Source organism: Acanthochromis polyacanthus, chromosome 12 (genome assembly GCF_021347895.1).
Source record: "Acanthochromis polyacanthus isolate Apoly-LR-REF ecotype Palm Island chromosome 12, KAUST_Apoly_ChrSc, whole genome shotgun sequence".
Taxonomy (NCBI): domain Eukaryota; kingdom Metazoa; phylum Chordata; class Actinopteri; family Pomacentridae; genus Acanthochromis; species Acanthochromis polyacanthus.
Window position 1 is genome coordinate 3,907,732 of NC_067124.1, and position 27,739 is coordinate 3,935,470.

General features: G+C 40.5%; 1 protein-coding gene across 4 annotated transcripts in view; it reads left to right on the top strand.

The window, feature by feature from the left end:
* LOC110954774 (low-density lipoprotein receptor class A domain-containing protein 4) overlaps window positions 1-27,739 on the top strand; it is a 284,512-nt gene that overhangs the window by 92,176 nt on the left and 164,597 nt on the right. For all 4 annotated transcript variants that reach the window (XM_051956436.1, XM_022199457.2, XM_051956437.1 and 1 more), the window contains one exon: window positions 21,194-22,022. In XM_051956436.1, coding sequence (XP_051812396.1) covers window positions 21,983-22,022 — 40 coding nt within the window. In that variant the 5' untranslated portion in view covers window positions 21,194-21,982. The remainder of the gene's footprint in view (window positions 1-21,193; window positions 22,023-27,739) is intronic.

The window sequence follows — 27,739 nt, forward strand, 5'->3', positions numbered from 1 at the left end:
ATTTAAAATAAATAGTTAACCCTCTTGGGCTGCACCGTGGATTGATGGTTGGCACTATCGCCACGCAGCTAGAAGATCCCCGGTTCACGTCCCAGTCTTCCCGGGATCTTTCTGCATGAAGTTTACATGTTCTCCTTCTGCATGTGTGGGTTTTCTCTGGGTTCATCCCACAGTCCAAAAACATGCTGAGGTTAACTGATGATTCTTAATTGTCTGTAGGTGTGAATGTGAGTGTGATTGTCTGTCTCTATGTAGTCCTGTGATAGACTGTTACCTGTCCAGGTGTCCCCTGTCTTCACCCTCAGTCTGCTGGGATAGACTCCAGCCCCCCACGACCCTAATGAGGATTATACATCCATCCATCCATCCATCCATCCATCCATCCATCCATCCATCCATCCATCCATCCATCCATCCATCCATCCATCCATCCATCCATTCTCTATACACCGTTTTATCCTCACTAGGGTCGCGCGGGGGGGTGCTGGAGTCTATCCCAGCTGACTCGGGCGAAGGCAGGGGCCACCCTGGACAGGTCACCAGTCTGTCTCAGGAGGATTATACAGTGTATAGATAATGTATAGATGGATGGATATATTATCCTCTTGGGCAGGGTTTGAGGTCGATCTGGCAGACTGTCAATTTTCATACAGTTGGGCCCTTAGCGTGGGTTGTGATGCAGGAGTCTGTATGTGTTTTTCCATTATTGTTTTTTGCTTCTTTTTTTTTAAGAAAACATATCTGAGCTCATTAGTGCATAATGAGCTAATGTTCCACCATAGATTGTCTGTTAACTGCAGCATGTTTCACTTTTTCACCTCTACCTGAAGAAGACCATCAACTGTAGGCTAAAACATTATGTCCACATACAATTAAAGTAGTTTTGTCTTTTTTCAAATCCATAATTTGCTCCATAACTTTGTCTCTCTCTTCATCAGGCTACATGTATCATAACAGTTAATATAATCGCAAAGATGTCCGCTGTTGGCTCCAGTATTTCCAATAGCACAGAAAGCAGGAAGAAATTTAAAGCTTTAAGTAAGATTAAAGAGTGTGTTGTATTAAAACTACTCCAACAGAAAAAGTAGTATTCGTAGATTAGTAGCGGTAGTAGCAGCAGTAGTAATGGCTTGTAAACATATTAATATGCTGATGGAGGTCTCTTGTGTATAATTTGTCCAAATTGCCCAGGCTTATAAATCAGCCAATCTAGTTTATTACTGATTCTATATGTTGTGTGAATATGTAGATGTATCAGAAATAAGTCACAAGAGACTGAGGACTAGAATGCCAAAGATATGTGTGAGGTACCACGGCATAGTTTTTCCAGGTGCATAATTAAAATGCAATGAAGGAACAGTCAGTTCTTAGTCCCAAAATGCCACTTAAGCCTCATTCAGACGAGTTAACATTATAGGTGGAGGTGGGGGATAAAATATTCCCTGTGGTTCCCAGTCCCAAAGGGATATTAAACTAGTGTCTGATGTGTAATAGACGTGTACATTCAGCAGAACAAGCCAAACCAGAGAGCTGTCCATAAATGTGGATAGAAACATAGAAAAAAAGATGCTTTAGAACTTGCTTAGCAAAGTCATAGCTATCTGTACATCTTGGAATGCTTTTAATGACCAGTTCATGTGAAAATACAAAGATGTGGCTACTGACGTGGTTTAAATTACAGGAGTGAACATGCTGACAAACAGGAGGTAGTTTTAGCTTTAATTATTACAAGAAAGAGGAGTGGAAATTACAAATTGAAATCACTGACCTGGACACCCATCTCCCCTAGAGAAAGGAGTCCATCTGAATAAGTCTTAGCACTTGCAGAGGGTGGGTTTGTTTTACTTGTCTTGTAGTTCGTTTAAAGGCAACATCCTCAAGGGTCTTCAGTTTATAGATATCTATAAATCTATGTCCTTCTGTGTGTTAACTTCCCTCATGTTCTGTTACATGTTATCTCACAAAGTAGAAATGGCCTGAAAATAACCATATACATGTAGAGCTACACTCAGGGATGACATAGCCCTGAGCTGCGGAATCACTGTGGGAATTTCTCCATGTAGGTACACATTATCGCTAATAACACATCTCTGAACCTTTGTTATGGGCATATGCTACCTAGGATTGGCTGGGGTTTTATGACACTATGGAAAGATACTGCAGGTGTGTGTGTGTGTGAGAGAGAGAGAGAGAGAGAGAGAGAGAGAAATGATGCTGGTTTAAAGATTGTGTTTGCTTGAAGTAAAGAAGTCCTGTTTATGTTTGTAAGATGAGTCGTATGCTTCAGACTGCTGGGAACGACCTGCGTGTGTGTGCGTGCGTGCGTGCGTGCGTGCGTGCGTGTGTGCATGCGTGCGTGTGTCTGTGTGTGTGTTAAAGCAGCCTTTCACCATGAGCATATGAATTCACACACATTGCCTAAGTCCCTGTGAGGTATTTGTTACGGGGGAAACATACACTGTATCATTACTGGGGTCCTGAGAAGGTAAATGGAAACAGAATGAATCATCATATACGATGTGTTAGCAATGTGATATGTGTATGACTAGAGCCTCAGGCCAGGCGGCAGTCCAGTACCTCATATTCCCTTGTATGCTTCCTTCTTTTGTTCCCTTCTCCATATGACAGAAGCTTGTTGGAGTCGCTTCTGACGATGTCGTAGGCACATTGTGACATAAAATAACTGAGTAAATTAAAGCTACAGTACAATACATATAAATGTAAATTTGCTCAAAAACATGTTACTTGGTGTTTTACTTACAATAATAGGCTAACATGCAGCTTATTCAGGTGACAGGACTTTCTGTTATTATGATTTGGAAAAAGCAATGAAAGAGACAATGCTAATGGCTACTGTTCGCTAAACCCCCTGATACCTATTTCAGATTAATCAGTATTCAGATGTTACAATTCTTAATCCAAAGATTAAAATAAAATGATAAAATATGAACACATTGGTTAAATGTTTTTCCCAACTGGAATTGTAGTCAGTGATTCAGCAAACAAGACACTTACACACGTGGACAAAATTGTTGGTACCCCTCAGTTAAAGAAGGAAAAACCCACAATTCTCACTGAAATCACTTGAAACTCACAAAAGTAACAATAAATAAAAATTTATTGAAAATTAAATAATCAAAATCAGCCATCACTTTTGAATTGTTGATTAACATAATTATTTAAAAAAACAAACTAATGAAATAGGGCTGGACAAAAATGATGGTACCCATAACTTAATATTTTGTTGCACAACCTTTTGAGGCAATCACTGCAATTAAACGATTTCTGTATTTGTCCGTGAGCGTTCTGCAGCTGTCAACAGGTATTTTGGCCCACTCCTCATGAGCAAACAGCTCCAGTTGTCTCAGGTTTGATGGGTGTCTTCTCCAAATGGCATGTTTCAGCTCCTTCCACATATGTTCAATGGGATTCAGATCTGGGCTCATAGAAGGCCACTTTAGAATAGTCCAACGCTTTTCTCTCAGCCATTCTTGGGTGTCTTTGGCTGTGTGTTTTGGATCGTTGTCCTGTTGGAAGACCCATGACCTGCGACTGAGACCAAGCTTTCTGACACTAGGCAGCACATTTCTCTCCAGAATGCCTTGATAGTCTTCAGATTTCATCGTACCTTGCACACTTTCAAGACACCCTGTGCCAGATGCAGCAAAGCAGCCCCAAAACATTACTGAGCCTCCTCCATGTTTCACCGTAGGGACAGTGTTCTTTTCTTCGTATGCTTGGTTTTTGAGTCTATGAACATAGAGTTGATGTGCCTTACCAAAAAGCTCCAGTTTGGTCTCATCTGTCCAAAGGACATTCTCCCAGAAGCTTTGTGGCTTGTCAACATGCATTTTTGCAAATTCCAGTCTGGCTTTTTTATGAGTTTTTTTCAGCAGTGGTGTCCTCCTTGGTCGTCTCCCATGAAGTCCACTTTGGCTCAAACAACGACGAATGGTGCGATCTGACACTGATGTACCTTGGCCTTGGAGTTCACCTTTAATTTCTTTGGAGGTTGCTCTGGGCTCTTTGGATACAATTCCAACGATCCGTCTCTTCAATTTGTCATCAATTTTCCTCTTGCGGCCACGTCCAGGGAGGTTGGCTACTGTCCCGTGGGTCTTGAACTTCTGAATAATATGAGCCACTGTTGTCACAGGAACTTCAAGCTGTTTAGAGATGGTCTTATAGCCTTTACCTTTAAGATGTTTGTCTATCATTTTTTTTCGGATGTCCTGGGACAATTCTCTCCTTCGCTTTCTGTTGTCCATGTTCAGTGTGGTACACACCTTTTCACCAAACAGCAGGGTGACTACTTGTCTCCCTTTAAATAGGCAGACTGACTGATTATGAGTTTGGAAACACCTGTGATGTCAATTAAATGACACACCTGAGTTAATCATGTCACTCTGGTCAAATAGTTTTCAATCTTTTATAGAGGTACCATCATTTTTGTCCAGGCCTGTTTCATTAGTTTGTTTTTTTAAATAATTATGTTAATCAACAATTCAAAAGTGATGGCTGATTTTGATTATTTGATTTTCAATAAATTTTTATTTATTGTTACTTTTGTGAATTTCAAGTGATTTCAGTGAGAATTGTGGGTTTTTCCTTCTTTAACTGAGGGGTACCAACAATTTTGTCCACGTGTGTAGCTGTCAGAAAGTGGAAGTGAAAGTGAGCGTCACTAACTTTAGCATTCGTTCTGAAGAGATGTTCCATCCATCCATCCATCCATCCATCCATCCATCCATCCATCCATCCATCCCTGGATTGGGCATTTTCCATCAAATCCCACCACATTGGGTTCTGGGGGTTAGGAATCTGAGTCAATATTTTGGGTTCTTTGTCATGTTCTTGAGCAATTTTTGGGAAGCATTTGGGAATGCTGTTGCCATGAGGTAGCATGCTTGGTCTGCAGCATTGTTTAAGTGGGTAATATGCATCACAGTAACATCCACATGAATGCCAGGACCCAAAGTTTCCTAGCAGAACATTGCTTTGAGATGATCATTGTTTTTTACGTCACCTGTCAGGGGTTGTAATGTTGGGGATTATCAGCTTATGTACGCACAACACTGTATTCATAATGTTAGAGGTGGCTCAGGTGGTAGAGAGGGTTGTCCACTAACTGAAAGATTAGTGTGTTGATCCCCTTGTCCTAAGTGCCCTTGGGCAAGATAGCCAACCACAAGTTGCCCCTGATGGCAGGCAAACAATTACATGGAAGTTCTGCTACCACCAGTGTTCACTTTGTAGAACCTAGGTAAGGTTAAAAGGTGCTATAAATGTGCCCACCATGAATTTACATGTCAAACATTAGCACCAAGCTTAGCTTCAAGTCCACAAATATGCCCTCTTTTTAAAAAAAGAAAAAAGAAAAGTGAACAATTTAGCTGCAGTATCATTGCAATTTGTCTTGCCTTGTGCAGAAAATGTGAGGGAGAATTTGAAATTTGTCTTTAAGTGAAAAGGAAAAGGCAGTAAAAATAATAATAAACAAAACTAAGTGATAAAAATAAAAGGATCCTGGCAAACAAACTGAAAGAAACAGTAGATAGACTGACAGAAAGGAGCAGAGAATCAGTCTGTGCAATTATCCAGCTTCATTAGAATAGACTGCACACGTACAAGCACACAAAGTACACTACTACACACTACTACAGGTTTTAAAGCATGACAAGTCATTTGGACTTATGTAATTGTGTGCTCGTCACTGCAGACAGACAGGTTGTCTAGCTGTCAGCTGTGTAATTGTGTCTACATGATGACAACAGTAAACTGCGGACAATCAGGACACTGATGTTCAACAACAGTCGCCTCATTAGTCATTAGCGTGCATTGTCATCCTAGATTAAACAATAAAACGAGCTCAAATGCCTGTCCAAAAAAAAAAAACTTCTTTCAAACAAATGAAGCGTGAATAACAAAGTCCTCTGAAGATTAGATGGTAGGTGTTAATTTGCTAAAAAGAAATAGATTTTTTTGCTACAAACGTTTGCTTGTGAAATTAGGTTCAATAATTTTGTCTGTGTCTGGATTATGACTTGAACATGCATTTACACACACAAAGGCTTCACACATGACACAGACATACTGTATGGTTTCATTGTGTGCTGAAATGTGCAGAGCGGTTTGCAGTGAGTGTGTGGAAATGTTTCCTGTCCCTTGTGATGTGGTGCTCATGTCAACATATGGTCAAAAGTAGTCATATGCTTAATTAGCCTGGGCCTCAGAGCAACAGAGAATAACCCTGCTCATTAAAGCTGATGGAGAAAAAAAGTTTTCCTAATGTATAGTAACGGTGACCTTTGGCTGATTAATGCAGAGCGGGATCAGCGCGCAGTGACTGCGAAGCTCCAAAAGGACTCTGAGCTGCAGCATTTTAACTGCATTATTATCACACTCATTTTCCTTAGTCAGCTTCTTGTCTCACTGCAGTTTTATGGCTGCTGAGAGACCGAACTGAGAGATTAAGGACTCATAACAAGTTGTTTCATGTAGAGTGTCACCTCTAATGTCCGCTTACAGCAAAATGAAATGAGCCATTAGGCCTGACCTATCTCCCCCAGTTTCTGTTGAGATTCTCTTTGAAATGTCACTGTGGTCCAGTGCCTTGTGTTGAGTGAAGCTGTGGTTCCCAGAATGAGGTCAAGGGACCTCTAGGAGAGGGGGGGTGGCCTGTAAAATGAAGAATATCTTCAGTCGGTGCTCATTTTCACTGTTTTCCTCTCACAAATTTAAAACATTCATTAAAATTCACAAAATTTCCGCAGATACCTGGTGACCGCTGACACTGCCTCCACCTCACAGCTTATATCAAGCAATACTTTCACATTTTAGCTTGTTTCTGCAAATGATATCTACACAACACACACAAGAAAGTCAGCCACGGGAAACCACAGAGGAAACTACTAGCTGTGTTTTCCTATCAGCTTCCTTTGAACAAATTTAAACAAATTGTTTATTGCAAGCAGATTCCAACAAGTTTTTGGTTTTGGTTTTGTCATAGAACGATTAAAGTTACTTTGCTTTAGGTAATTATTAAATATACAGCAAAGCATTGCTATCCTGTTTCTTTTTCTCCTTCTTCTTCTTGCTTTGCTTCAAGAAAACAGTGGAATGCAGAGCTCCTGCCACCATCTGTTTTGTCAGCAATATGACAGTTTCTCAGCAAAGCTCTGTTTTCCCCGTAACACACGACAACACCCAGCTGATGGTTTGAGATTTACTGCAGGTGCCACGGTTCCCAGTTCACTGTGATCCAGCCGAACACTTGGTCATTTTACTGTTGCCTACGCAGATCGTTTGACAATCAGACTGGAGTGTTTCGTTTGTACAAAAACTCATCAGTTTCCATCTTCCAAGTATTTAAGACAAAACTATTTCTTGGGTGGGCGATCCTGCAGTCTGCTCAAGTTTTTCATTTACCTGACTGTTTCTCCCTGTTGCCACTTTTTTACGCTAAGCTAAGCTAAGCTAACTAGCTTCATTAGTAATCAACATGTATGACAGTGGTATTGATATATTAGTGTAACGTGTGACTAGAATGCATATTCGCCTATTTCCAAAATGTCAAACTGCTCCTTTAAATGCATATTTATGACACAAAGAAATGTAAAAAGTAGGACAGGTGTAAAATATATGCAATGAACTGTGGATTGTCTCAGAAACATCTTTGCTGATTTGGTACTACAGTTGCTTGTTGCTGTCACGTGCACAGAACTGGGTTTATCCGTAGTGTCTGCAGGCCTCGCCAGTTTATCTAGCAATAGACACACCGGGAACAGAGTCAGCTGATGGTTTTGCAAGGTTGCTGTACATATAATTTATGACTCAACAGGGGCTTAAATGCTAAGTAATTCCTAAATGATTGTGACATTTATTTACTTGACTCCTTTCACCTTGCTGCTCTTAAGTGTACATAATGTAATTAAATACTCTTAAGACTGTATAGTCCAATTATGTACTGTTAAAAACAAAAGACAGTAAACATGAACTGTTAATTTTGTGTGTGACCATGAACCTGTAGTGTTTTAAATTAGACATTAGGTGCTTTTAACTACACATTCTATGCACATGTCAGTGGGCACACCAAAACTGCTGAGGCGGACACATTGAAATACGTTTAAAACCAACTCAAAGTGCAATGAATGCAGGTTAAACAAACAGATGGATGCGTACATGACATGAAGCATGTGACATTCTTTTAGTTACACCATCTCATTCTGCTGGACTGTGCAATGATTTTAATGTAGAGGCCAAATAGCATTACTACTACAACTTCTGCATTGTCACACACACTTGCTGTTAAACCTTGAGTACAATTTTCTGCTACAAAATTACTATTTTTAATTTGAATTTCATCAGTTCAGTACAGTACCATTCGGAAAGTTGACAAGAGTTGCACAGAGCCAGCTGGAAGTCAGGTGGCTTGCATGGTGGAAATCTTTGTAGAGCATGTTTTCTTACATGCTCTAAATTTGTAAAAGCCTGTGGAACATCTGGCTGTTTAATGCAGGAAGCTTGGAAAAAATGGCAGGAGTTTGAAAAACTTTCTTGGAGTGTGCCCCATTGAGCAGCTTTCACACAAATGAAGTAGGCTTCATTTTATAATCCGGTATCGTGTTCTTCTTAATACATTTATGGTTGAATGGTTTAAGGGCACTGACTTGCGAATTGACACCACCAGCTGTTTATTATAATAATCTGACTCTAAATATTTCACTAAATGGTTATAATGAAGACATTTATCTACTTCACATTTTTATTTTGCAGACTTTTTGCCGGTGACTGTGTGTGTTTGTAAATGTGTGTGTGCCTGTGACATGTATAGCTCACTTGAATGTGGACTTCCATGTGATTTTGGCAGCACATCTTAACATGTTTGCAACATGGAGGTGTTTGCATGTCTCAGCATCTCTTTTGTGTGTCTCTAGGGAATTCATTTCCTCCTCAGTCAGTCAGTCAGACCTCTCTCAGGGGAGGCGGGTTGTTCTGTTTGCCTGTGCTGTGTTGTCTGATTTTCTCTGTACTTCTTCTATTTTATTTTAGTTTTTATCGTCGGCAATCAGAAGGAATGAGATGGATTTTTGCTGCATGACTGCAGCCTGTAATGTCTCTGCTTCCTCTAGTTGCTGCGTTTGCACATGCTGTGCTTCTTCTTTGTGTGATCTTTTTTTAATGTGTGTGTCTATTCAAATATACCTGCATATTTTCATGTTTACATACTTCTTTGAATGGTCTGAATTTTGGTGTGCATTCATGTCTTCATTGTAGAAAAGGGTAGCGTGTTTGTTCTTTTCAGAGAGGCTTTAAAAGCACCAGCGCTTTATTGGATGTAAATCATTGTATCTAACAATACTAAATGGTGTGTTTCATCTTGTTTAAAGCTTCTTCAAAAGATGGTAGTTTCACTGTATGCAACTCTTTTATTTTTTCAGGCATTCCTGAATGCTTCGTTTTACTGTCAATGTATTTTCTGGTGCTTTTAAGCTGTAATGTTGTTTATTTAAGCGTCATTTTCCATTTAGTCTTCTAGAATGGGTTGAGTTGAATGAAATAGTGAACTTGTACTGGTTAAACCCCAGTGTACCACCCCTTATTGTCCTCTCTCAGCTTTGTTTTGGGCTTTCAAACTAAGTCAGTGAAATTTCAAAAGCTGTACTTTGATATTATGTCTCTCATGCAAATTTATAGAATCAGTTTTTCAGCTTTTTATACTCAGAGATGTAATGCCTTTAGCTATAAAATTAAAAGTCAGAGACTGAAATTGTCAGTATGCCATTTGGAAGTAAATCTGGAGAAAAGAGCATGAGAAATGCCACCCGAACCAATTTTAAAAAGCCTTTAATCACAGTGCATATATGTAAAAGCTGCCAGAATAAACATTAAAAGGACTGAAAACATGAAATAAAAGAAAAAAAGCTCCATGTCGCCACATGCTGTGTAGAAAAATGTTCAAAATTCAGTGCCCAAATACCATGTAAAAGGCCGTAATCTGCCCTCGGTAAATTCATGTTTCCCAACCCATCTGCTCTGTGTTGGTTTATACCAAAGAAATGAGCGAGGCAATACACTGAACACACTGTTTACAGTCGCTGCTTGGCGAAAGCCATCCTCCATCAGTGTCTATGATGGATCTGTTCAGACACACTGGTTCATTACACTCAGAGTTTGGAGACGACACCAGGACACAATCATCACTGTTGACTTTACACTAGAAAAAAGAGACTTCAGGCCACATTTTATAACTGTTATAGACAGAAAATGGCAGACAATTAATGAACAACAAAAACAGTATTTTTGCAGACAGGGTGTACATAGTTTTCCATCAGGTGCTGCACTCATTGACTGGTTATTATTCTATTCATTGGTGCCATAGAGTTACCACACATACAAATAGCAGGAAATGAAAATTTCTAATTTGCTGCAGTCTAGTAGTTGTATCAGTTATGAGCATGTACCAGCAGGGTAATGTGACACATTTCCTCTCATGGGCAATACAGTTAGTTGAATTTGTCATCCCCACAAGCTATAACCAACTCAGTCGGGCAATTGCCACCAGTTAAGACGAGCATGTTAATCTGAAACACGAGCTCATTTGCTGGAGTAGTACTAGAATATGATGCTCCATTTCATTAATGATACTGCCTGAACAAAATACTTCACCTTCAAATAAAAACTTAAAAAGAACAATGTATCTTTCTGTGCCATCTCCATAGTGTATCAATGTACAATGAATTTTTGAAGTGTGGGAATCAGTGGTGATGTGTCCAGTTTCCGCCGCCTAATTGAACTTTTAAAGTATTTTGAATGATGTATAGACACGGTAGCTTTAACATAACATTTTATTTGACACTATTAAATCCATCAAAACTGTTTACATGCACATGTAATGAAATTTGTCATGTGTTCTACATTGTTTGCATTCTGCCTTTTCTCATATGAATGTCTGGGAATAGTGATGAGTCCAGCTCTTTTCAATGAACTGCTGACTCACTGCTGGTGTTTTTTGTATTTCCTTCTTGCCTCTCAGGTAATCATTCCCTTCCCTTTTGTGGCAAGAATTTCATATCGCTGATCATTCAAACACCCACATTCACCCCCATGTATGGCCAGTCCACACCAACACAGATTCTGATGTGTTGTGGTTTCAACTCATACCAGAGTCAGTCCAGTTGAAGTAGTTAATAGTACAACCAGAGGCAGGCTTGTGCTGGTGGTCTGTGAGCAAACCCTGATGGTAACTGAGCCCTGTGCAGCTCATCACTTTACATCAGCACAATACAATGACATCATCTGTTTGAGCCTAGTGTTTACACCTACAGATCATCTCTGTTTTGACTTCTCCTCTAAAACGTCCAGTCTTTTCCCATCTTTTGTCTTGACGATCGGGACGGCGAGCTAATCAGCCTGCTACTGAATGGCACATCAGGAGACATTTTAAGTAAATCCTTGGAGAGCCCTTGAGTAAAAGGCCTTTGATCAGTTGTCTCTTTATGGAAGTGTAGGCTAAATTTGCCCGGTGGCTCTTGTGTCTTTATAGTCTTTGTGGGGAGCTCCTCTGTCACTATGGACTGTCAGATTAGGCTTATAGTTTCTAAAACACATCTGCAGTCCTCTATATCACACAATATGCTCACACATTTAAGCTCATAGCGTAACCATCATAGGCAGCTGTTAAGATTGCAGAGCTTCTGCGTTACTGACATCTATTTCCTGTGTGCCTCTTTGCCACTGTCTCTATAATTTATGTGTCTGTCTGTCTGTCTGTCTGTGTCTGTGCGTCCGGCCTCTCGACTCCAGAGTTGATGCATGGCCAGATTAAGCCTGTCAGATTTGTCACACTCGGCTGGCAGTCAGCGTGACACAGAGTCAGATCAGACAAGGATGTGACGAATGATGCCTTCAGACTACCTTTGTTTGCTTTTGCTTTGCCAGTCATTTTGTGCAACATTTCACACTTTCAGATGTTCTTTTTTTTCCTGCGGTAAATGATGTATAAGATAATTCCTCTAAAAGTCGGGGGAAAAAATAGAGGTTATTTTCTCAGACAGTTCTGCTTTATTACCCAAGAAAGGTAAAGGATGATGTGCACCTGTGGCGTTATGAGTGCGTGACAGCTCAGTAACTTATCAGGACTCAAAAGGATTTTTGGGGGGGAATGAAACCAGCAAAATGTCCCACTAAAGAACTGCTTTTCATGTGTTCTCCATCAGTGAGTCTTGGAACAGTGAACTGATGCCAGTGCAATACAGCACAAGCTAATAAATAACAAGGTGCATGTGCTTGAAAATCAGGATTGCTTGCTATATTGGTTTTAAAAAGTTGTGACAGAAAAGTAACATGTGGGATATATTACTGTTGAAAAATAGGGCAAAACTAAATAATGTTTCTAAATTACCTGCAATAGTCCCTCAGCATTTCTGTACTGCAGTTTCCTGTACTTGCCTGTTACTGTGTGCAGATGCCAATGTGTCTGTAATACAGGCAAAGTGATTTTTTTGTCAAGGTTTTAATGTGTAGGCAATTAATGGTCTCCTCTATATCATGATCATATACCAACAATATGGCCTGCGTTTTCTGATTTAAATAATATATTCAATAATCATGCATCGTGTAAGTTTCTCTTCATCCCACTCAAGCATTTTTCTTTCTTGTTTTTGTCATACCATGTCATATGATATCTGTCCGTTCTCAGTCTTTCAGTTCATGGTAATCCTAAGAGCTTCATTAGAAGGCAACTGAACTTGTTTTTTTCATTCTTGAAACAAGAGTTTGTCAGACCCAAAATCAAAAAGAGAAGTTGAGTTCACATCTACTGAACCTCTTAGGATATGATACAATGTAATACACTACCATATAGCAAGCTTCAGAGGAAAGGTGGCCAAAGCTTTTGTGTCGTTGTGTTTCTGTTGGAGCTACAGATGTCTGTTAATACTCTTCTCAGAAATATCTGAGGAAGGATATTATTATTCATTCAATGCTAGTAAGTGTACACATTGTCCCTTCTCTGTGTTGCATTGTTTATGAAGCATACTTCTCTAGTCAGTAATTTTATAATGGAAAAATGACAGTCGTTGGTTCAGTCATTGTTGAACCAACAGTAGAAGCTGGATCCTTTGAGATGTGAGTTGTGTTGAGGCTTGTGTATCAGTAAACTTGTGTTGTTTGTTGGACTTGATCTTTAAAAGCCTCTGCCAACTGCAGCCCAACCACAACATACCCTGTCAAACTGGATTAAAGTATAAATAGGACTAATGAAGCACACAGAGATGAGTCTTCTGTTATTCATTGTGGGTCTTGTGTAATCTTCATCTGTCTGTGTCAGAGTGACTGTGTCATTAAACGACTGACTTCTATGCCACCAGCACACATACAGAACATTATACTGTAATATACATATATACAGGGTGTCCCCAAAAAATGTATACATGCTTTAAATAGTTGTAAACTAGGTGTTTATTATAATTCGTTTAATTTTCAACACGTAAAAGCATTTACAAACATCATTCTATTGTTTTGTCACCGCCTCTTCTCAAACTGATGTCAGTTCTGGTCCAGACACTGCCGACATATACTACATATATATATATATATATATATGTGTGTGTGTGTGTATATATGTGTGTGTATACATATATATATATATATATATATATATATATGTATAAGGAGTGTAACGGTACACGTATTCGTACCGAGCTGTTCGGTACAGAGGTGTACTGCGGTATGACAATTTTAAGACTATTAAGAATGGCCAATGTACACAGTTGTTTTAATTGTAAAACCTAAAACTTCGTAGTGCCACAGTTGTGGTGGACCTTCTCTGGCTCACACAGTCGCGCAGTATTGCAGAACTAAAAACAAGTAGGAGTTTCCAGTGAACCTCAGGATGTGACGGACCGTTATTCTCCTGCTGGTGCTCCATGGCTAATACTAGCAACAATGAGAAAAAGTTAGAGCTGGAAGACGCTTCGGCGTTATTAAAATCACCTGTTTGGGATCACTTCGGTTTCCCAGTGAAGTACGAAAGTAGAAAAACAAGTGGACAAGACGACACTGTGAAGCAGTCCTCAACTATGCGTCCAGCAACATGTCAAACTTAAACACACATTAGAAAAAGCACCATCCAAGCGTAACTATCCCCTTTGCTAGGAAAAAACTGTGAACTGTACAAACCCTGCCTCGCAATTCAGAACGGGCTAAAGCAATAACCAAATCTATTGGTGTTTTCATAGCAGCAGATCTACGGCCATACTCCGTTGTTGAGAACTGAGGTTTTAAACTTATAATGAAGGTCATCTTACGTTAACTTTACATTATTGCTGTGCTCTTTGCTATAGATAAATGAGTAGATTGGGTATTTTTTTATGCCTACTAGTATATTTATGCTGGTAAACAAGAGCCTAACTAAATGATGTTTTTTTTAAAAAATGCTATTGCATTAAAATATATTTCCTATTTTAGGTGATAGAACCCCGTTATGACGTTCTTTCTTGTCCACACTTCAGCCAGAAAGTCATACCAGCTGTTAGATCAGCAGCTTTTCTTTCCATTTTCCCTTAACTGAGAACCAAACCGAACTGAACCGTGACTTCCGTTTGGAAATATGTACCAAACCGTGATTTATACACAATATATATCTATACACACAAACACACACACACGTATGTATATGTATATGTATATATATATATATATATATATATATATATATATAGAGAGAGAGAGAGAGAGAGAGAGAGAGAGAGAGGGGATCTCATAGTTCATTAAATATTATGCAGGTACGATATAATTGTACTCCACACAGAACTGTCTTTTATCTTTGATTGTTGCATCGTGTAGGGGAATAATAAATGTCTTCCATTAGTTATACCTTCCAGCCCTTTAAAGGATTCAGGTCGGGGTCCCATCCCAGCTGACACTGAGTGAGAGGGAGGGTGCACCCAGGAAAACCGCCATATCTAATTGTCATAGAAAAAAAATTAAGATAAGCAAATTAAAATACTTTTTTTAAGCCCTCAGTAGTGCCTTCAGGCAGCATGTGGCCCCAGAAACCTTCTTAATGATAGTGAGAGCTGTGTTGCCAGAGAGGCTAATTCTAGGGCCCAAAAAAAGAGTAAAAAACAAAAGACTGGCTGCTGCTTGTAGAGCTTATTTACTGTGAAAACCAAACAAAGGCAATTCAGATGAACATTTGACATTTTTGTCAACTCTCCTCTGGATTTTGGCAATAGTGGGGTGGACAAAAATGAGTTTTTCTTTTCAAGCAAAGGGGATGTAGCCTCCAGTTATGGTCTCATCTTATTCAAAGAATGTCAAAACTGTTTATTGAAAATGACCTCGCTGACTGTATGCTCAGTTTGGTTCCAGTTTTACTCCTTGTAAAAGCAAGTATTTGAGCTGACTGCCGGGCTCACTCTACTTTTTTTTCAAGCATGTGAGTGAACAGGCACGTCCACTGTTGACTTTATTGTCGAAATCCAAACAAATACAATTAAATAGCTCCTCTAGCCCATCATAAACAGTGAGATATCCGGATAGGTACAGGCACATTTCATATTTACTTTAGCCGATGCATTTAGATAAACACCAGCAGCCTATGAAAGCTGTATTTTTAAAATGGCTCCGTTCCTCCACGTCTTTTTCAACAGAACTCTGAATCACCTCAACAGCCCCAGTTCTTTATTTGTTATGCAATCACATTCTTAGCATGCTTGAATTTTCAGTGTAACAGATGCGACCAGCCCTGTGGTTAAATAGTCTGCTCCCCAATCCATGTTTGTCTGTCTGACTGCTGTCTCACTGATAAGCACATGTCCCTGTGTGACCCAGTGGAGGAGTCAGAGCTGGCTGTTAGAGCTGCTAGTTGTCCCCATATGTTACAATGACAGACAGATACACAAAAACATGCTCCAGCTCTAATAATGCTGTGATGGGAACTGTGCCCATTCCAGGAAGGTTAGAGGTTACATGAAGCTCCAGGGCTGTAGCTGCTAAAGCTTAAAATCCCAATTTAAGAAGACTTGAATGGAGTACACAGTGCTTGCCATTATGAAGTTGGTGTGTCTCTTTGTCTAAGTACACTTCTCAAGTTGGGATTAATCATTGTCCCAAAAATTAGTCTTTTTTTTTGTCCTGTGAGGCGGAAGTTGACTTGTTTTTAAACTTATTTCAGCTACTGTCAAAAAGTACTGATTACATTTCAAACAAAACCAAATGTAACTAAGAGAAATATGCTTAAATGTATGGATTCTGAACCTGAGGTGTGTACTATGAAGCAGAATTTGAGGTTAACAGGTAACTTTGGGTTTTCAGTACGAGTTATGTTCAAGATAGAAAGCAACATAGAAATGTTTAACTTTAATACACAGAGATGTTTTTTGGAGCGACTTTATAAAACAATAATGTCTTTGTCACATGAAAGCACTGATGTTGAAATGCACTGATTTCATATGCTATCGAAATTGTTAGCAAGAAATGTGGAACTTTAGTGGTATTGAAACCAACTACCAGAAGTGTGGTAATGTGATATCCCTTGTTCGGTGTGTTTTGTTTGTTTGTTTGTTTGTTTGTTTGTTTGTTTGTTTTTTTGGTAGCATTAGTAATCATTAAGGAAAAGAATGTCATTGTTCAGTAGTTTTCAAACCATCCATCCATTATCTATACATCGCTTTATCCTCATTAGGGTCATGGGAGGCTGGAGTCTATCCCAGCTGACTTAAGGTGAAGACAGGGGACACCTGGACAGGTAACAGTCTATCACAGGGATACATATAGAGACAAACAATCACACTCACACCTATGAACAACTTAGAATCACCAGTTAACCTCAGCATGTTTTTGTGACTGTGGGAGGAAGCCAGAGAACCCAGAGAAAACAGGGAGAACATGCAAACTCCATGTAGAAAGATCCCAGGCTCAGGCCAGGACGTGAACCGGGGATCCTCTAGCTTTGAGGTGACGGTGCTAACCACTGAACAAGTGTGCAACAGTGTTTCAAACCTTGCTATACATATTTGCTTTTGTGCAGCCCTTCAGACAGAACCAAATCATCTATTTTTTCCTCAGAATCTCCCAGTAAATAATAAAAAAGATACATTATTCCGTGTTTTAGATCATATGTACTATTGTCTACACTTGACTTCTGTTTTAGAGATTTTAAAGACATCATCCAGTTCATTTGTATGTGATATTAGTCATACTGACTACAACAGGAACAGCACGTTTAAAGCCATGAGGAAATAGGTCCAATCAGCTGCCGAAACCAACAACCCAAAAGTGAAATATGCGATACTGTCTAACTCTTGGGTTTGTGTTGTGGTTTATATTTTGCATTTATTGAAAAGTGTTGCCAGAGCAGAGATTCTGTGTGGTGTATCTGGTGGCCTAGTATATTTTCAAATGTCTAAATTGATCCCCACATCACAGATTTTTTATTTATTTATTCCAAAAAATCTTTAAGGCCATGAAGCTAAAATATCTGCTTTGGGCTGCATTTATGGGCACATAATGCAAGTAAAAATGAGCTGTTGCAGCATGTGTAGACAGCTGGATTGATTGAAACAGAAATATCTGTTCTGTCAGATGCAGAAATGGATCAAATGGAAATGACAAACATGTGGCTTGTGTTGACACACCAACTCAAAAGATCTTTAAGTTCTGTATAATTATTATAAGCAGCATTGGGTCTTATGTTCGAGACCACTGCAGATATTTTCTGTGTCAAATCAAGGTCATGACATTTACCTAACCTACAATGCTGTGACTACCTAAACGCACCATAAAATTTGCAAGTTCTATCGTGAAAAAGCCAATATTTCAATGGAAGTCAAATGAAACATGTTGTCGGGAAACATTACTGATCCAACATCGACATCCGAGACCTGTCAGTTCTTTAATACATTTCATTCGTCAGACATGCGAGTTGTACATCAACTTACAGTAAAAACAACTCAACTGATTTCTATTCAAACCAAATATAAACTTTCCCTTCCCAAAGAAAGATTTTCTAGGATCTAAAGGCTGATTGTCGGCCCAATTCAGTCTCTTCTTGGTCAGATAAACAGCCATAGTTATATCTGTGAGGAAGACTTGGGCACGAGCATAATCATATATCCTACTTTTATTGATAATGTGCTGTTGCAACATTTGTTTGTGTGTCATCTTTTGAACCAAACTAACTCTATTGGTGACTAATCAAATGGAGAAAAAAGAGTGAGGATGTAAAATTTGCTGCTTGCAGGCCATTCCAGTCAAAGCTGCGTACTGTAGCTTTAAGTAAAAGTGAAACCAAGCCAATCATTTCTCAGTAATGCTTGGGTCACTCTGTTCAGTCCATGGATCCTAGAACAACTGGTCTGTGTCTGGTATATATGGTTCGGTTTACAGACTTTGATACAACTATTTGATCTGCAACTGCACTCAGTAAAGCACAGTGACCAGAGACACCTTTGTATTAGAGCTGACAGTGTGATGCATGCCACAAGCAGCAAATAAGGCCATTTTATGCGCATTTCCTTCAATGACAAATGATTGCTTGACAAACACAGACAAAGGATAGTAAAGTCTTGTGCAGTTGTGTTTTCAGACCTTTGCGCTCTCTGCATTACTCACACTTGGAAGACTTACAGCTGGACAGATCCAGAGATAAGACAGGAGCTGTACTTAAATGACCAGAGAACAAACGTCTACCTGGAGCCATGTTTTCCCTGCCGTGACAACGAGCTGTCCTCAGATGACCCTGCAGACAGACAGACAGACAGACAGACAGACAGACAGACAGCAATAGTGGTTGTAGTAGTAGTTTCCATGCTCACACAGTCAATGAGGTCAGACAGGTATCATCGGTGTCTCATGCTGGAAAAACTTTTACAAAGGGAAGTTTCCACCATCGACCTGATAAGCCACCTAGGGTTTATATGCTGCATTGTATAACACTTACTGTATAATCAAGTGGTCCTTGCTCTTACTCATGAATAGACCATATTCTGAGTTAATTTCTCCATCAGAATAGTATAGTACAGTCTTTTTTATGGTGTATTGCAACTGAATACATACACTCTATAGAATAAAAAATACACTTTTGAGGTGAATGTTTTGGGCACTACAGCAGCCCTTTATTTGATCCAAGTTTGAGAAGAATAAGTGAGGAAGAGCTGCGCCATTACACTTGAAAAAAATTAAAGTCAATTCTGAGACTTTTTTTCTGTTAGATTTCATAAAACAGCCATTTGGCCAGTTTGGGTCCAGCCAATGGGCGGATGGTTCTGATGGGATGTACATTATGCAGGTGAATTAGTTTTGGTTGAAATACCAGCTTTTAAAATGATCACATTTGTTTGTCAGTGGTTTCAAAATGGAGGTACTGGTGTGGGAATTAAGAAGGACTGCTTTAAGATACCACCTTGTAGACATCCATCCATCCATCCATCCATTATCTACACACCACTTAATCCTCATTAGGGTCATGGGGGAGCTGGAGTCTATCCTAGCTGACTTAAGGTGAAGGTAGGGGACACCTGGACAGGTAACAGCCTATCACAGGACTACACATAGAGACAAACAATCACACTCACATTCATATCCTACAGACAATTTAGAATAACCAGTTAACCTCAGTATGTTTTGGACTGTGGGAGGAAGCCGGAGTAACAGAAGAAAAATGTTCACTTACACAGGGAGAACACGCAAACTCCATGCAGAAAGGTACCAGGAAGGCCGGGACGTGGACCAGGGATCCTCTAGCTACAATGCAAAAATGCTACCCACCAAACCACTGTGCAGCCCCCTTGTAGACATATGATCTTTCATCTGTACAATGACGTATAAACTTGCCTAGTTACTGCAGCCATTTCTCAACTGATCTGGCAAACTGAATAATTTTTCTTCTATGTAGTCATCAATGATGTACATGCAGAACCTTGTAAATATTGTTGAACAGTCTTTGTTAATTCTTTCCATAGGTGGCTCTGATACAGCCGAATTTGCTGTGTCATCTTGCGGCCTACGACAAAGCCTGAACAGGGATAAACTCTGGACTCTGAAAGACTCCGGACACTAAAATGTCTGAGTCATGAGTAGTTTCTAAGTTCTCGCCTTTACTTTTCCATTCGTCAGGTTACAAGCGGTTGTGTGTATCCTTGCTGTGATAAGGCTCGATAAGAACAGGCAGGAGCTGAGATAAGACTAACTGAGATCTGTCGAGCTTTTCCAAAACCTCAGACAGGGCGTGTGTTTGTTTACTGTCTGGTTGCTTTATTTTCCCCCTCCTTCTCTTGTCCCGTGTCATTTCTTGTCTTGAACTTTTTTAAACTTGCATTTTTTTAGATCTTATTTTTGATTTCTGTCCCTTTTATGTCTCCGCCCCCTCTCCTCTTCTTTTCGTTGCTATTTTTCATTCTTTTTGTTGCTTTTCCTAGTTGCCACTCTTCCTATCTCCCCCCGTTACGTTTTAGACATAGGCTTTGCTCCTGTGTACCCCTCCATCCATCATTTTCCATCCCTCAGTGTGATCCGGCTTTCCTGCACCCTCATTTTCATGTCTCAACAGCAAGAAAAAGGGTAGTTTGTTTAACTCTTTTTACCAAAACCAGTTTTCCTTCAGTCCTTCCCATCGCCACCCTCCTCCTCCTCCTCCTCTTTCCCGCTCCTCTTTTTTTGGATTTTATTCCTTTCCCAGACACAAAAAAAGCAGCACTTGGCACTTTTGAAATGTAAATAAAGTTTTGTTGTTCCCTCAGCCGTAGCCTCCTCCAGCCCTGTTTATCAGGCAGACTTCAAAGTGGCACACTGACATGTGGCTCTATCTCTCCCTTGCTCTGTGAAATAGGGTCACAGGCGGCGCTTGGCTTTCAGAAAAACTTTTCCCTTTCATGTAAGAACCTTGTGGGTGAGAGGAACTAAAGGGGGCCATGCCAGCCAGCCACCCACCCGCTATCCAAACTGAGACACACATTGCAGCTCGTCCATTGCTGTGTTTGTGTGTGTGTGGTGAGTGTGGGTGTGTGTGTGGGTGGACGTGGATGAGTACCGTCTTTGTGCACTTTTCTCAGCTGGTCAGTGCAGGCCAGCAGTTAACCCTGCCCGTGTTGTGCTTGGGTGTATCTATTACGCCTGTTGTTTTTGGTATCTTATGATTTTATTCACTGATCTCCTCCCTCTGTCTGTGTTCTTCTCTTTTTCCCTCTAGCCGGGGTGCCAGCGTGAGAGCGCCTGAGTAGCTCGTGCTGAGCTCGGGACTGCAGCAACAGGACAAAAGACATAAGAGGAAAAAGAGGGGAAGGAAAAATATTGGGAGAATAAGCCAGCAAAAGGGCAAGGATAATCGGAGGAGACAGCATGTTGGTGAAGGCTGAGTTTAAGAGATAAACCTGACTCTGGAGAAGAGACAGATAGATTCAGATTCTTTAGCTCACAAGCAGCATAGAGGCTCAGTCAGAGCCAGATAGATTGAAAAGTTGAGACGCAGCCAAGAATTCATGTTCCTGGCCGTGGCTGTAGGCCTGCTGCTAGGAGGATAGAGTTCAGTTCAACCACACCCACACTCCAACCTCCATCCTCTTCTAACTTGACCCAAAAGAAGCTCAAACCCTGAACAGTCCATCCATCTCTTTCGTTTGAACTCCTCCTCCACTTAGCTGTCACTACATTTCCTAAGTCCACTGTCAGAAGACAGCTAAATCCTGATACCAGCTAGTTAACCAGGCAGCAGCGTAGTCAGAGAACGAGGGTGACCATACGAGCTGTCGCTGAGCAGAGGAAAGACAATCGCCTCCTGTGAAGTTTGACAGGCAGCAGCCTTCTATTCAAGCACATGGGCTGTTGATGAAGAAAGATGGCAGTGAGACTGGCAGGCGCCGCCCCTTCCTCTCGGCCACCCTCCCTCCCCCCAGCGGCTGTGGCTCGGACCGGTTAAGGTTGGTCTATTGGCATCCATCGCAGCATCGGCAGCAGCTAGCAGAGCGTGGGAAGGAGCAGTATGCAGGAAACTGATTTACCAGCCACCAATGCCTTCAAAGGTAAACACTGATAATGGACAGTGGTCTGTTCATATGTGTGTGTCTATCAGTGTGTGTGTCTGTGCTAAAAACTGACAATGGGATGCAGGGTCACATATATAGGCAACTTGTCAAACTCATCCGACTTTTTCAGATTGTAAACCACGATATTTTCCAGTGTCACCCTAAAAGACGTTTGATAGCTCAGCGATTACTCCCATCCTGCCTCTTTTCTTCTTCCCTTTTTATTGTCCTTCTGTTATACTTCCTTCATTTAATAGGTTTAAAAAGCTTTTGAACAAAACACAAAACAAAACCTGTTCAGCTAATTGGAGGTATTAAAAGAAGGGAGTCATTGTTTTATAGAGAAATTCCCCATTTGACAAATTACTTTGAACAACATTTTTAGAGCTGCAGTTTTGATTAGACATTAATTAGATATTGTAAAATACAATATGTAACTCTTGTAGATGGTAACCATCAGGTTCTGTGCTGCTGAGAGGACAGCTGTTGTAGCTGATTAGCATTACTATCATAAGTTAGTCTAACTAAAGCCAAAGAAACTCATGTCTGTACAGTTTTGAAGAAAGAAATGCTCTGTATAGCTTCATCGTTTGCAACGACAGAGACTGGACTAATTAGTTTTGACAACAAATTGGTCGCCATTCAACAAAATTTACCCAGAAACTGCTCAGAGTGATCAAACTGTAAACAGTGGTGAGATTTGTGGTATAGTGTGTAGTCTGATTTTGTGATAAATTACTCAGCATAGCTATAAAGCACACAAGGGTAATAACTTCTCCATTTCCGAGAGTCTAACTGTTTCTGTTTGCTAATCGAGGACATCCATTTGTCGCAGTTTGCAAGATAAAGGTAGGAAGATGGACCTGAGGGCAGACACACACCAGGCAGCAGGGACGGCTCTGTGCTTTCTTCAACAGAGAATACAAGCTTACAGGCAGGCAAGCAGACAACAGAGGCAAAGATGCTAATGGAGGGCAGGAACACAACAACATCAGGAGCAAAAATGATGTGACGGTCTGACATGCAGGTAGAGAAAGATGGTGAACTGACGGACTGGGAGACAGGACTAAAACATGAACTGTGACATTACTGATCAAAGCTGACCTCTGACCTGTGCATCCATTGGAGCTGATGGATGACTGCCGCTGCAAAGTAACTGTACTCTTGAATTTGTCTGTTGTTCCAGCTTCAGTGTAAGTAATGGAAGAAGGAGTAAAAATTGATGTGTTGGAAATGTAACGTGACCACACCTTAAGGCTGGCCGCTTCCTCATGACTAGAATCCAAATACAAATGACGAGCAGCTGGTTGACAGTGAACAGCAGTCAGAATATCTCAGCGTTTGCAGACGGTGTAGATGACAAACAACATAACAGTGGTCAAGAAGGGACACTGATAACTGATAGTTATATCATATTTTTCATATGTTTTTGTCATGTACATGTGTGTGTGTGTGTGTAGACGTTCATATGTACTGTGCCATAGATACTGTATGTGTGTGTGTAGTACACTAAACATTTTACAGAAACTATTAACAGTGATTTAGTTTCAGTGCCGCTGAATGCAGCGCAGTCACAACTTGATAAATTTCAGACGTAGCCCTCCTTTCTGTAATTAAGCTAACTTGTAATATTTGCTGACTTGTCTACTCTGTAACTGCCTGTATATGCAATAATGTTTATGTGAACATTTACTGTGACATTTATGGGGGGATCTAGGCAGGTCGTATTCTTTGAGGTGAAGGGTTCACTGTGCTGCAGAGAGGAACGCTCTCAGCAGTGGTTGTGCTTCCCACATTATTAGCTTGTGCAGACTTGAGCGCAACTCTTTCTCATTAAAATATAATCACTAACTCTAATTATGATTGTTGTAATTGGAGTTGTGTGCAGGCAGACAGAGAGCCAGCTCTTCCTCTGGGGAGTAGCTTCTCTCTCTTCAGGTGAAACACTGCACAACCTACACAGCCAAAAACTCTGGTTAATAAATGGTTTAAACCATTGGCATGCTGACTCGCTTTGGCAGGTTATGAGACTAAATCTGTATATTTTTAGTCAAATCTTAGTGTTTTGAGAAGAAGTTTAGACACTAAATCCAGAGAAATTCAGTAGAAATGAGTGCAGCACACAGTAAAATGGCCTTTATCCTGATAGGAAGAAGCAAATACAAGCTGAGACTATTTTTTAATTAAATCTACCAGAGCAACAGTGTTAGCAGAATTATCACAGTCAATGGATTACAGTGAATAAATAATGGAAGAATGAAAAACTAGAGTACTGAGTCACACACTCACTTCGTCTTCTTTGTTTCTCCCATATGGTGAGTTTTACAGTCTGCTTGTGATCCAGTTTTCTCATATTATTTTCATGAAACACTGCTGTCATTCTGACTGATTGTTAGGTCCACTAAAGGGCCCACAGACCTGTGCTCATGTTGCATTGTTGTCGCTGAGGACGGAGTGTTAGGAAAGGTTGCATGTGACCTGCTAGCATTCACATCATTGAACAAGTCAACAGAGCAGCTGTCAGTGCTTTTGTTCTGCCTCTTCTCAGTCATTAATGGACATTCCAGCTGTCTTAATCAATGTTAAGAAAACCAAACAAGCAATAGCTACAATTTAAAAAACAAAACAAACAAAAATGTTATTTACCTGTAATTATGATATATATTACCATTCAAAAGTTTGAGTCACCCACACAATTTCCTGTTCTCCATGAAAACTCACACTTTTATCCATGTGCTAACATAACTGCACAAGGGTTTTCTAATCATCAATGAGCCTTTCAACACCATTAGCTAACACAATGTAGCATTAGAACACAGGAGTGATGGTTACTGGAAATGTTCCTCTGTACCCCTATGGAGATATTCCATTAAAAATCAGCTGTTTCCAGATAGAATAGTCATTTACCACATTAACAATGTCTACACTGGATTTAATGTTATCTTCATTGAAAAAAAAAGCTTTTCTTTCAAAAATAAGGGCATTTCTAAGGGATCCCAAACTTTTGAACGGTAGTGTGTATATTACCATGAACACAATAACTAGAAGGAAACTGGTTATTTTTAATTCAATGTGATTTGAACGTGGCCTCAGTCTTAAAGGGAGCTGAGCTACACAGAAACTATGTGTTCTCACTGCCCTATGTCAAAACAAGAATGAGAAAGGAGCAATATGTTCAGTCCTATGAGGTGTAACCAAGCTAGCACCAGTGTGGGAGATCCAGTACAGTCTGTATACACCCACACAATCCTGATAACCAGCCAGAATGATTAAAATCACCCATGGGTGCACAGCGTCTTTAGAAGGTTGGTTCACCTGAGAGAAATAATTTCACTTACACAAAATGCGCTCGACTGCAGCATTTAAGACAGCGTTTAGTTGTGCTGAATCTGCCAGTATGAATACTGTAAAAAATTCTCAAAACTTAAAGTAGATTTTAATCCAATTTGAAGAGTCTAGGAATATCAATATGTATAAGGCTATTATTGTAATTATTTAACTTTTACAACATTCAAGTGCGGGCTGCACAGTGGGTAGTGGTTACCACTCTCACCTTGCAGCAAGAAGATCCCCGGTTCAAATCCCGGGGTGGGTCTGGGATCTTTCTGCATGGAGTTTGCATGTTCTCCCTGTGCATGCGTGGGTTTTCTCCGGGTACTCCGGCTTCCTCCCACAGTCCAAAAATATGCTGAGGTTAATTGGTTATTCTCAATTGTCCGTAGGTGTGAATGTGAGTGTGATTGTGTGTCTGTATATGTAGCCTGTGACAGACTGGTGACCTGTCCAGGGTGTCCCCTGCCTTCACCGAGTCAGCTGGGATAGGCTCCAGCACCCCCCCCCCCCGACCCTAGTGAGAATAAAGCAGCAGATAATCTAGAAAAAACACACAAAAATGTTTTAAATAAAGTCACCCTCCTGTAGCTCTTCCTTTCTGTCCTAAGTTTCTTTTAACACTCAAAATAGTTAAGCTTGTAGTCAACATTTACCTGTGGCTTCACACAAGATTAACTGTGTTGAGTTAAAGTCGCTGTTTGGTCATTTGAGCCACCGTGTTCTACTCCTGTCTCAGACTGTTTTGCTCTTTACACCGTCCCACCATCTCTACATGAAAGACCTGTGATTGGCTAAAATCTCCAGTAATGGATTAGATTGTCTAAAGCATGGAAGTAAAGCCAAGGAGAGGTGCCGAAATCTAGTTATCGTCTCAAATCACTTGATTTACAATATGATGAAAATTTAGTATGTAACTTTTGCTCAATGATGCAAGAAGAAAACTGCCTATCCCAGCTGTAAGTCACTGATGTTCTCCTTGGGATGAATTGTAAAAATGATGCCATAATCAGATCAATTAGCCAATGTTAGCATGGTAAAAACAAGTTTAGATGGTGGGCATACGTATGATGGTGGGCACACTCCTTGTAAGAATCAGAAATATTCAGGATTATCATTTATCTTCAGCAGTGTCCCCAAGGAAGCAGGCCTCTGTGTGTTTCCACCTCATAAATAAACGTTTCCATCAGACAAACTTATGCAGGTAATACACCCGTGAAGGTGACTGATGACATTTTCAACAGCATTCTCTCATGTCGCCTCTCAGTTCGGGTTTTCAAGCTGCTGCAGCAAATTTCACATTCTGCCATTTTCTCTTTGATTGCTGAGAGCTTGGAGTCCCGCTGTGATGTTTCCATTGGCAATGTTAACCAGAGCACACATTGGACTGTGCCTCCTCCACTCACCACTGATTTGTCAAAGCAATTTGACTTGCAGCTGAAGCCGGTTCCATGGCTTAAACAAGCGAAAGCGCGGAACAGCTGACAGAACCTTTATTTTCAGGAAGATGGGATCTCTGAGACAGACATCCCACTCTGTGAGCTTATAGAAAACCACAGTGATGGACTGACTGAGTCACTGACAGATTGACTTATAACTCAGCTGGCTGTTCTCTGTTCTTGTCTATGAGTTAATTAAACTGAACGTAGAGCCCAGTGGGGCTGGCATGCAGTGTGTGTGCTGTGTGGTTAAGATTTTGATTAATGCACCGGCTTCAAATCTTCACATAAAAACACACACACACACACACTAGTTGATCTGTAAATATGCGTATGCTTCCTGCTGTTACTATTAGTCTAGTCAACTCCTGCATATATGGAGGAATCACTCTGGAGCGGCGCCTTCTCTCTGTTCTCAAACCACATGTATTACATAATTCATCAGCTGTGTGCATGAGTGTACGTGTCTGGGTTCGTTCTGGTCAGTCTCCGCTGAGGCCCTGAGGGGGTGAAGAGGGGAATGAAGTCATCGAGCGGTAGTAAACAAACGCGGTAACATTCAGATGTAGGCAGACACTGGTGGTCGATAGCTGCAAGGGTAACGTAAGGTTTTGTTTACCGCGCTGGGTTCATGTCAGGTAAAACACACACAAGCAGACATGTTTGTACTTCTATCCTTAAGAGGACACTCACTGACATGATGCAATCCCCAGCTCCTTATCCTTAACCATTTCAGCTGAATCACTAACCACAACCTTTACCTCAGTCAGCCTTTGAATGCCTGTCCCAACGTAGTGACCGATGAAAACTCACAGCGGTCCTCACAAACATAGATGCACATGGCCTTCCACTCTTCTTCCAGCCTGCGCTGTGTCTGTCTGCATCTGTGTTCAGTTTCTGTTTATCCTCACTGATTTCCATGGTGAGCTTGTTACTGTGTGTTTT